Consider the following 12,110-nt stretch of genomic DNA (forward strand, 5'->3'; position numbering starts at 1 on the left):
CAAATAGGAGAAACTACAATGATACTAGTATATCTCCTAATTTCAGAACTGTCTCACATTTAATATTTATCCAGTTGTAAAAAAAATGGGACCTGCTGGGTGCAATTATATTTTCATCCCTTTTTTCCTTTTCTATCTGCAGGAATCTGTTGGGGATTTGATGATAAGGAATATTCAGTTAAATCATTCAGGAAAATATCTATGCACAGTAAAAACCACTCTAGAAAGTTTATCTGCTGCAGCTGATATCATTGTTAGAGGTAAGCATAAATGGTGAAAATAAATGAGCACATTGTTTACTCATGGTCAAAAATGTTGATATGTAAATGGTAGATCTTTGAATAACCGCATCATGATAAAGAGGTGAGATAAATAGATTTTTTTATTTTTTAGATTCCAAGACTCCACGGAATGGGTAGTATGGATATGGACATTAAATTGAGTAGGTTTTGTCTATTTATAAGGAATGGTCAGACTCAGCAAGCAGTGTCAGTCCCTAAAACTTAGACATGCCTTCTATTTATAATAAACCATTCTTGTCAGAGCAGGGTCAAAGTCACATGTTTCTGTAGTCCTCCATATTAGTTGCATTTACTTAAGTTAGCTTTTGTGAGAGGAACGGATGAGAGTGAGTCTCAATTTTTGAGATTAGCTCCCTATCCGATAATATTCAACCATCCCATGACTGGCATTTTCTTATTTATTTATTTATTTTTTGTGAGGAAGATCAGCCGTGAGCTAACATCTATTGCCAATCCTCCTCCTTTTTTTTCCCCAAAGCCCCAGTAGATAGTTGTATGTCATAGTTGCACATCCTTCTAGTTGCTGTATGTGGGATGTGGCCTCAGCATGGTCGGAGAAGCCAGTGCGTCGGCGCGTGCCCGGGATCCGAACCCCGGCCACCAGTAGTGGAGTGCGTTCACTTAACCGCCAAGCCACGGGGCCAGCCCTCTGACTGGCATTTTCTAATCTTCAAAGGAAACATTTCTAAATTAATCTCTCACCATGTAAGCTGAATTAATAGAACTTTATCTCAAATAATGTACTACAAATACATTATGTTCAATATTTTATTTTCTAAGCATAATAGGTAAAAATAAGCTACCCCTGTCCCAAATCAATGCATTTAATAATTTCCAATATAGTCATCATAAAACATGTTTTTCAAGGTCCACCAGGTCCCCCTGAGGATGTGAGAGTGGAACATATTTCCAGTACTACTTCTCAACTAAGCTGGAGACCAGGTTCAGATAATAACAGTCCCATTCAAATATTTACTGTTCAGGCTCGGACGCCATTTTCTGTGGGTTGGCAGGCTGTTTCTACAGGTAAGTGACACAAATATTTTGGATAATTTTCTAAAACAGATTTTTTTTAATTGTTTGATTGATTGATTGATTTTAGCTAGTGCTGAAGTGTCCTCTTCTCTTTAGTTCCAGAAATTCTCAATGGTAAGACATACAACGCAACAGTGGTTGGTTTGAGTCCTTGGGTGGAATATGAATTTCGTGTTGTTGCTGGGAACAGCATTGGGATTGGAGAACCAAGTAAACCATCAGAATTGTTAAGAACCAAAGCATCAGGTAAGAAATCAATGTCTTCGAAAAACGTGGAAGATCATTTATGGTATAATTCTTAAAGAAAACAAGTAAGAATTTTTTTATGGGTCTTGTAGTATTTGTAGCCCCAAATCAGAGGCAGTAAACAAGTGGCTCTCATTTTCACACTTTTATGTGCACAAAGAGAGGTATATTTTCTCCTGAATAGTGCGTTCAATAAGAGATGATTATAGTTAAGCAGGCATGTCAAAAATAAGTTTTTCAGAAGCTGTCCTCTCATCTCATCTATTTTCTAGCCAAAATCCAATAGAGAATCTGTAGATTTGCAGATGCAAATGAGTTACTGCTTGTTTCATTAAAATCTTGTAGCCAAGAATTAATTGAGACTCTGTTGGTGCAGTCAGCCATACATTTCCATCCATTTCTTGTCTCTGACCTAGTTGTAGCTTCATTGAGCAATAGTATAAATTCTTCCCCATGCAAATGAGGTAAATCGTAAACTCATTTAACAGAAGCACTAATTAAGCGTCAATTGGTTCACTAAACAGCAGAATACGAGCGGAACCTGGCTCAGAAATCACACCTTCTTAAGCTATTTTCAATGGATCCCTTTTGTTCCACTATTAAACTTTCACATATTTTCATGTCCACGGTGACATGGTAGGCAGCTAACAAAGTTCACATTCTTATTCAGCCACACAAATGAAGGATCAATGTTGTTGCTGGCTTAGTTTAATAAACACGAACTACTTCAATAAAGTGTGCAAAACTGTCAGATGTCAATAAATAATTTTTTAAACTAAAGATAATGTTAGTATTTTTATCATAGGATTTGGGCTAGAAAACAACATATATGACAGTAATATCTTAAATTAAATCATTCTAGAAGTTTAGAGCTGAGAGGAGAGTCGTTCTTTTTACAGGTGAGGAAAAAAAAGACCAGGATGTTAGCTGATTGTTTCAGACAGAGTTAGGATTTGAACCTAGACTTCCAGACTTGTGCACCAGCACTCTCCATAATATTGGGCCTTAACCTAAATGAGCAAGAGATTGGCATAAGGAAATGTGTAAATATAGAAACTCCTAGGTCCTGCCATAGTCCAACTAGACGAGAATCTCCAAGTGTGGTCCATGATGCTGGGTATTAGCTTTAATGTCAGGTTGTTTGTTGACAGCTGATTTATATTATGGTAGCTTTGGGGACAGCTGACTCTAATACTAAAGTTTTTTCAGTTAAGTTTGTATGTCACCTTCTGTTGGCCATTGATACTCTGGTTTCAGTAGCATAATGAGACTTGGTATTTATAATGATTCCCCTGAGGGCTCCAAATCATACTGAAGTGGTTTTTTTTGTTTTGTTTTGTTTTTTGGTATTATCAAAGACAATTCTTCTCAATATGGTTTTAGGTTTAGTATGGTTCATTTGAAAATTGAATAACATAAGGAACTTTATTACCCAGAATATTGGAAACTTTGCAAAGAGTAGTTAGAGTATAATTTAAAATAATTTCCTTATGTATCTAAAGTATTTAATGGTCCTAAAACAATAGAAAAGATCAATGAAACTAAAAGCTGGTTCTTTGTAAAAAATAAACAAAATTGATAAACCATTAGCCAGACTCATCAAGAAAAAAGGAGAGGGCCTAAATAAATAAACTCAGAAATGAAAGAGAAAAAGTTACAACTGACACCACAGAAATACCAGGGATCATAAGAGAATTCTATGAACAATTACATGCCAAAAAATTGGAAAACCTATAAGAAATTGATAAATTTTAGGTATACACACTCTGCCAATACTGAATCACAAAGAAATAGAAAATCTGAGTAGACTGATTATAAGTAATGAAATTTATTCAGTAATTTAAAAACTCCCAAAAAACAAGACCAGACAGCTTCATAGGTGAATTCTACCGACCATTTAAAGAAGAGTTAATACCTATCCTTCTCAAATTATTCCAAAAAATTGACGAGGAAAGAATGCTTGCAAACTCATTTTACAAGACCAGCATTACCCCGATACCAAAACCAGACAAAGACATCAAAAAAAAGAAAATTACAGGCCAATGTACCTGATAAACATGGATACAAAAATCCTCAACATTAGCAAACCAAATTCAACAATACATTTAAAGGATCATATACCACAATCAAGTGGGATTTATTCCAGGGATGCAAGGATAGTTCAATGTTGCAAATCAATCAAGATGATGCATTAACAAAATGAAGGATAAAAATCATATGATCATCTCAACAGACGCAGAAAAAGCATTTGGCAAAATTTAACATCCATTTATGATAAAAACTCTCAACAAAGTGGATATAGAAGGAGTTTACCTCAACGCAATAAAGGCCATATACGACAAATCTGCAACTAACATCATACTCAATGGTAAAAAGCTGAAAACTTTTCCTCGAAGATCAGGAGCAAGACAGGGATCCCCAGTCTTGTCACTTTTATTCAACATAGTGTTGGAAGTCCTAACTGCAGGAATTAGACAAGATAAAGAAATAAAAGTCATCCAAATAGGAACGGAAGAAATAAAACTGTCCCTATTTACTGATAACATGATACTATATATGAAAACCTAAAAACCCTACCAAAGCACTATTAGAACTAGTAAATGAATTCAGTAAAGTTGCAGAATACAAAATTAATATACAGAAATTTTTTTGCATTTCTATACACTAATAACGAGTTCCCGGACAGAGAAATCCCATTTACAATTGCACCAAAAAGGATAAAATATCTAGGAATAAATTTAACCAAGGAGGTGAAAGACCTGTACTCTGAAAACTATAAGGCATTGATGAAAGAAATTGAAGACAACACAAATAAATGGAAAGACATGCTGTGCTTATGGATTGGAAGAATTAATAGTGATGTTAAATGGACACATCCGTATTACCCAAAGCAATCTACAGATTCATTGCCATCTCTATCAAAATACCAATGGCATTTCTTACATAACTAGAACAAAGAATCCTAAAATTTGTATAGAACCACAAAAGACCTTGAATAGTCTCAAAGCAATTTAGAGAGAGAAGAACAAAGCTTGGAGATACTATGCTCCTTGATTTCAAACTATACTACAAAGCTATGGTAATCAAAGCAGTGTGGTACTGGCATGAAAACAGACACATGAATCAATGGAATAGAATAGAGAGCCCAGAAATAAACCCATGCACATACGGTCAATTAATCTATGACAAAGGGGGCAAGTATATACAATGGGGAAAAGATGGTCTCTTCAATAAATGATGCTGGGAAAACTGGATAGCTACATGCAAAAGAATGAAACTGGACCACTATCTTACACCATGTACAAAAATAAACTCAAAATGGATTAAAGGCTTGAATGGAAGACCCGAAAGCGTAAAACTCCTAGAAGAAAACATAGGTAGTTAGCTCTTTGACATGGGTCTTAGCAACATATTTTTGGATCAATCTTCTGAGGCAAGGGAAACAAAAGCAAAAATAAAGATATAGGATTACATCAAAATAAAAAGCTTTTGCATAGTGAGAGAAAGCATCAACAAAATAAAAAGGTAACCTATGGAATGAGAGAAGGTATTTGCTAATCACTTCTGATAAGGGGCTAATATCCAAAATACATAAAGAACTTACACAACTTAATGTCAAAAAACAACCCAAACAATCTGATTAAAAAATCATCAGAGGACTTCAATAGACACTTTTCCAAAGAAGACATACAGGTGGCCAACAAGTACATGAAAAGATGCTCAACATCACTAATCATCAGGGAAATGCAAATCAAAACCACAATGAGATATCACCTCACACCTGTCAGAATGGCTATCAACAAAAAGACAAAAAATGGGGCTGGCCTGGTGGCATAGTGGTTAAGTTCATGCACTCTGCTTTGGTGGCCTGGGGTTCGCAGGTTCAGATCCAGGGTACAGACCAACGCACCACTTGTCAAGCCATGCTGTGGCGGCATCCCATATAAAGTAGAGGAAGATGGGCACGGATGTTGGCTCAGGGCCAATCTTCCTCAGCAAAAAGAGGAGGATTCGCAACAGATGTTAGCTCAGGGCTAATCTTCCTCACAAAAAAAAAAAAGACAAAAAATAACAAGTGTTGGTGAGGTTATGGAGAAAAGGGAACCCTCATATGCTGCTGGTGGGAATGTAAATTGGTGTAAACTCTATTGAAAACAGTATGGAGTTTCCTCAAAATATTAAAAATAGAACTGCCATATGATGCAGCAATTACACTTCTGGATATTTATCCAAAGAAAACAAAAACACTAAATTGAAGAGATATATGCATGCCTATGTTCATTGCAGCATTATTTACAATAAGCAAGATATGGAAGCAACCTGTGTCCATTGATAGATGAATTGATAAAGAAGATGTGATTTTTATGTATGTATATATATATAATGGAATATTACTTAGCCATAAAAAGAATGAAATCTTATGACATTTGTGACAACATGGGTGGATCTAGAGGGTGTTATGCTAGGTGAAATAAGTCAGACAGAGAAAGACAAATACTGTATGATTCCACTTATATGTGGAATCTAAAAAACAAAGCAAACAAACAAATAAAATTAAACAGAAACAGACTCATAGATACAGGAAACAAACTACTGGATACCAGAGGGGAGAAGAATGGGGGAATGGGAAAAATAGGTGAAGGGGTTTGGGGGATACAAACTTCTAGTTATAAAATAAATAAGTCATGGGGATGTAATATACAACATAAGGAATATAGTTAATAATACTTGGTACGGTGACAGATGATAACTAGACTTGTCATGATGATCATTTTATATATATAAATATGGAGTCATTATGATGTACACCTGAAACTAATAGGATATTGTATGTCAATTATTCTTCAATTAAAAAAAAAAAAGAAGGGAGTAGATGATAGATGGCAGTGGAGAATTGTTAGCAATGGGATTAAAGACCGTAGAAAATTCCAAGTTACTTTAAGTCAGCCTCTGATGGAGACAAAAAGGTATGCATAATCATGGTAATTTGCAGCAGTTTATATCAGTTTATATAAATGTTTAGTTAAAATAAAATGGCATGTATACAAATAAATAAACTCTTTAGTGGTCCTGAAACAGTGTCACTGTAAGCGACTTCTGTCGAGTACCAGAAATCTTGCAACTGCAGGATCCACCCTGATTCATGTTGCTTTTGGCCAAAGGCACTGGAAGACCTAAAAAGTAGGGTGTAGGTAGAAGGCAATCTTTTAAATAAATTATGAAGATCAAATTGGAATTTGAATCTGAAAATGGATAATGTCTGACAGGTGCTATTATTCAAAAGAACAATGAGATTATTATATCACTATGTCATTTATAATGTTAAACATCTGTTTGAAATAAGAATACATAAAATCAGTAGTCTAGATTCATCTGAATGTTCTCTATAGTAGAAGAAAATTTTGAAATGAGCAATTAAATATTACATATTTTAATTCCTGCCTACCAGTCAATAAATATACCCAAACACTTCCACCCCCATCTCTGGATATTGATCAAAAAAGGTGAAATATAGATAATTTCATGTAATTCAACATTTAAAATCCTGTGGATTTATCCATTATCACAGATAGCATACTTTTGCCTTTATTTAAGGAAAAAGAATGCTTTTTAACACTTCTGCACGTATAAAGTAAAATTCCATTCTGATTGTACACTACAGTACCCCACACACGCTCACAATTGTCATCGATTTTACAGTTTACCTCGAATCATTTATTATTTATTATACTAGTTCTCACAAGGGTATAGTTGAAAGGTATATTTTTTTCTAATTCATAAAAAATGATCCGTGTCTGGAATGTTCTACCGTGGAGCCTTAGAGTCTTAAGAGTTAAACACAGGGAATCTCCTCAATCACCTCCTTGACAGCAGAACATCTTACTTTGTGATGGAAGATTAAGAGGAAAAGTCTCTCTTGCTCTGTACTGAAAGATTTCAGAATCAGAGTCATAAAACAAGAATTTATTTATTTATATATTTTTTAAGAATTTATTTTTAAATGTTAAAATATCCTGAGGACTAAAAAAAGGAAAAATTATTTTACTTTGTTTATTGTAAAAAAGAATTAATTAATATACTGCCTCAATAACTTGTTTACAGCACAACTGTATAATTAGGCACTAAATCAGCAGTGTCGCTGTTACCATCTGAATGGAACATCATTTTGCCAATTAGTAGATGATGCATAATAATGTCAAATACATGATGTTACTCAATTTTTAATTAATTTTGGAGCCAGAGTGCTCATGTATCAAACACAACTGTGTCCTCTCTCTTGAAAATTTGGATATGTGTAAACATAATTTATGTTCATTAAAAATGCAAGACTCTCTCACGATGTGCCTGCATGAGATTTTTGAAAGGTGAAATTCAAAGACAAAATTCTTCCTGATGAAGATGTGCTTTAATAATTGCCATCCCACATTTCTCTTGGTTGCTTTCAGTTCCTGTCGTGGCACCAGCAAACATCAATGGAGGTGGAGGAAGTCGGTCTGAGCTCGTCATTACGTGGGAGGTAATTTTCTGTCCAACTGAGTTATTTTGAAGGAAAAAGACTTAGCTGGCCAGGAAGAATACTGGAAAACAAAAAGAAGATTTATTTAATCACTATTGAGAATATATAAAAATACACGGTATGAAAGACTCCTGATGATGCATTATTTAGAGGAGGTGTTAGAAACTTTTTTTATTTCTACTAAAGTGAGAGAGTATGACTAACTTGGAACAATTTTCTCCCAAATATAAGAAAAACAACTTCAATGTCTGTTGAAGGTGGGTCAGTAGCATTTTCATTATTACTTGATGGACTAGAAATTATTTTATTTATTCCCTCTGGAACGATTCTATTGTGCATGTGTTATATTCAGTAGAGTGCAGGTGGAAAACAATTCTTTTCCTATCATTGCTCTTTAAATCCTTCCAACTTGTTCTTCCCTGCATCTAGATGAAAGCCTAGGCATATGGAATAGCTTTTACAGTCATTATTCTTAAGTATTAACATGTAGGCTCATTTTTGTACTTATTAAAAATTTCAGCCTAGTTTTTGATCATAAACTTTATACTTTCCTCCAACCTAAAGTTTCTCGTTTCCTGTAGCTCAGGCCTCCCTCGACCTAGGAATTCTATAATGTCAAAGGGAATGACCAGTCAGTTCTTTACCATTTCCCCATTCTGCTGTTCAATTTCTCCTTCCCCATTCACTACGTTACCACTAGCTCCTCCAGAGTTGTAGAAGGTTGGGGTTGGGAGAAGAGGAAAGGGACAGAAAAGGTCCTGATTGCTGGTACATTGGTAATTTGACTTTGGTGTATTCCAGGAGTGGCAAATGACCAGATGCTGATATTTCATACAGTAGTTATTTTTTTGCTTTGTTTTGGTTTTCGGTTGGGGATGGGTGGGGCATCCAGGAGATTCCCTACTGGGGACTTCTAATTGCAATTCCTTGGTGCTGAAAAGTCTTTTCAGTTCCTGGAGTCTGGTGGTTCATGTCCAGCCTCTTCTGGTGGAGGTTCTCTCTCTCTTCTAGATGGTGTTTGTGGGTAGAGTCCCTTTCAGGGCTGCTCATGAACAGCTCCCTTGCGTGGGTCCTGCACTGGCCCTCAGCAAACACATGCCTTTACCCCATGTTCAGTGGGAGTGCAGTGCATGCCCACTTAGCTTCTCTCTTCACTCTGCCACCATATGCTGTCCAGATCTCTTCCTCTTTGGAAGATTCTCAGGCGTTTGTCAGTTAAAAGGACCTACTTCCCACAAATTTCAGAGAACACATATCATGTGGTTCTTTCTGAAGCCTCTTCACTTGGTGAGGTGAGGAATAAGAAAGAGCTCCTTTACTTCCCCTTGGTGGAGGGGTGGGAATGCATAGCTTTTCCTATAACTCTCTCAAAAGAAATATTTCCTACTAATCTCTCCCTAAACAAACTAACGCTTCCTTTATATACGTTCATCATGGCCAATAGGCTGTTTTGCTAGGCAGCCCTTTATGTAAACAGTTTGATGTCTCTCTTTGGAATGCATGGAACTTCATACCTTTGTTATCAGCCTGGAGCCTCAGCTGTAACTGATAAAAGAGCCCTGCCCTATTTCATTGCCCTGTGTATGTGTTTTTGACATTTTGATGATAACTTTCGCACTGCCAAAACATCCGCTTCCTTGGACATTTTACTATTACACCCAAGAACATGATGGCCATGGATTTTTTAATTAAAAATCATCATGGCTGATATGTAGAAGAGTTGTTCTCATTGGAAGGCGGGGATGATTTGATCCCTCAGGAGATGGGATGAAATTTTACAATGTCTGAGGGCACGTTTGGTTGTTACAACTAAGGGGAGGGGTGCATCTGGGTAGAGGCCAGGAGGCTGCTAAACATCCCATGATGCACAGAACTGCCCCCCACAACAAGGAATTATCTGGCCCCACATGTCAATAATGCTGAGCTTGAGCCACTCTGGTGTTGAGTAAGAGTAATTCATTGCATCTGTAAATGCTTTCACAGTAGTAAAAGACTTTTTATATATAGGGTTCATTTTATTCCTCACAAAATTCCACTAAAGATAGAGAAAGACAGTAGTGTTATTAAACCCTCTTCATATGAGAGGAAATTGGGACACAGAGAAGTTGTTTTCTCAGGGTTGTAAATGACAGAGCCAGAAACCAGGTGCAGCTGTTATAAAAGTCTTCCCTTCTGGGCGTCTAGTTTCATTGGCATAATTCATCGACATTATGGGCCCAGCACACTGCCTGGAATGTAGTGTGAGCTGGCTAAGACCTGTCGGATGGATGGATGTGCATTGAGAGAGATGGAACTCTCAGAGGCCTGAGGGAAAGGGGGCTGCGTGCGTGGAGCACTTACAGGGCTTTTGGTGCTGCAGTGGGCATTTCGTGTCATTCAGTCCTCACAACAAGGCCTGGGGGTGGATAATGCCTCTTTCAGACATGAAAATGGAGGCTTAAAAATGTGATATAGGTGGTGAGCAAAGAAGCATTTTGCACACAGGGCTCTCACTCCATGCTCCTCTACTTTGTCCTAAATTAGAATTCCAACTGTCCCTATGCAATGTCATGGTTCAGGCAGGGCCAAAGTCCCTGTGTATCTGCCTTGAGTAGTAAATTAATCAGATTATTCATGTCCTCGGAACACATTTCCCACAAAAACATTGACTCTCAAGTGAGTCCACAAGAGATTGCTTTTCTGTGACGGGAAGCAGTTTGTTTAGGTTTCAGTGTTCTTCGAAGGCCTCTTAAACATGTCATTACAGCGCACAGGGAGTTTTGCTTGACTTCACACCTTATATTTTTCTTCCCCAAGATCAGAAATTACTAAAGGTTGATAAGTAGTTGTTTTTACATAGTCTATATGTGAGGGAATGGGAAATCCTATGTACAGTATTTTTAAATAGAGATGATGCGAATTACCAAAAAAAAATCTTTCCATGGTTTATAATGCCCTTTTTCTTGGGCCGGCCCCATGGCTTAGCGGTTAAATGCGCGTGCTCTGCTGCTGGCGGCCCAGGTTTGGATCCCGGGCACGCACCGACGCACCGCTTCTCCGGCCATGCTGAGGCCGCGTCTCACATACGGCAACTAGAAGGATGTGCAACTATGACATACAACTATCTACTGGGGCTTTGGGGGAAAAAAAGGAGGAAGATTGGCAATAGATGTTAGCGCAGAGCCGGTCTTCCTCAGCAAAAAGAGGAGGATTAGCATGGATGTTAGCTCAGGGCTGATCTTCCTCACAAAAAAATAAATAAATAAATATAATGCCCTTTTTCTTTAAAGCAAGGTTCTGCAAACCATTGCCTATGGACCAAACCTGGCTTACTGCCTGTTTTCATACACAAATTCACCTACTGCCATACCCATTCTCTTATGTATTATGTATTGCTGCTTTTGTGCTGTTGCAAGAGATCACATGTCCCTCAATGCTTAAAATATTTACTGTCTAGCCCTCTACAGAAAGTTTGCTGACCTCTATTTTTTAAAAAATTAAAGTCATTTCCTCTGTGTTTTGCCTTGGGATATCAGATATGCAGATACTTGCAGAAATGACATTAATGGGTGCAATTTCCCATTTCATTCACATTTGGCATCACGTACGCACAGTTACTGAGCCAAATTCTTCTGGCGCCCAAAGTTCTTTAAGGAATAAGTTATATGTATTTAGGAGGAGATGCATACTACTTCAAGCCACCAGAAGACGTGCAGTAACTCTTTCAATTCAATGAACACTAATAAGTAGTTACTCTGTTCCCAGCAGTGGGCGGTACAAAAATGAATTTTAAAAAGGTCTAAATGCTCAGAGGCCAACAGAAAGGACAGTCTTAACCCAGCCTGGAAGGAGACCAGGAGAGGCACCATCTTAGCTTATCTAAACTATGTTTTGAAAAAGAACCTAAGGGTAGAGACAGACTATTCCAGACCAAAGTCACTGCTACTGTGGATGAAATAGTACCCGTTGGGCTTTCAAAACTAATGTGGATCCAATGACCATTCTAAATTCAGTCAGGGCCGGCCCCGTGG

At 37.2% G+C, this 12,110-nt stretch overlaps 1 protein-coding gene across 1 annotated transcript in view; it reads left to right on the top strand.

The window, feature by feature from the left end:
* The window catches only part of CNTN6 (contactin 6), a 290,271-nt gene that overhangs the window by 258,301 nt on the left and 19,860 nt on the right, over positions 1 to 12,110 (top strand). Inside the window, 4 exon segments of the mRNA XM_087431359.1 lie at positions 143 to 260; positions 1,170 to 1,328; positions 1,434 to 1,583; positions 8,030 to 8,100. Of these exon segments, the coding sequence (XP_087287485.1) occupies positions 143 to 260; positions 1,170 to 1,328; positions 1,434 to 1,583; positions 8,030 to 8,100 (498 nt within the window).

This window comes from Ceratotherium simum, chromosome 5, assembly GCF_057802395.1.
Source record: "Ceratotherium simum simum isolate JZ-2026a chromosome 5, ASM5780239v1, whole genome shotgun sequence".
Classification (NCBI taxonomy): Eukaryota; Metazoa; Chordata; class Mammalia; order Perissodactyla; family Rhinocerotidae; genus Ceratotherium; species Ceratotherium simum.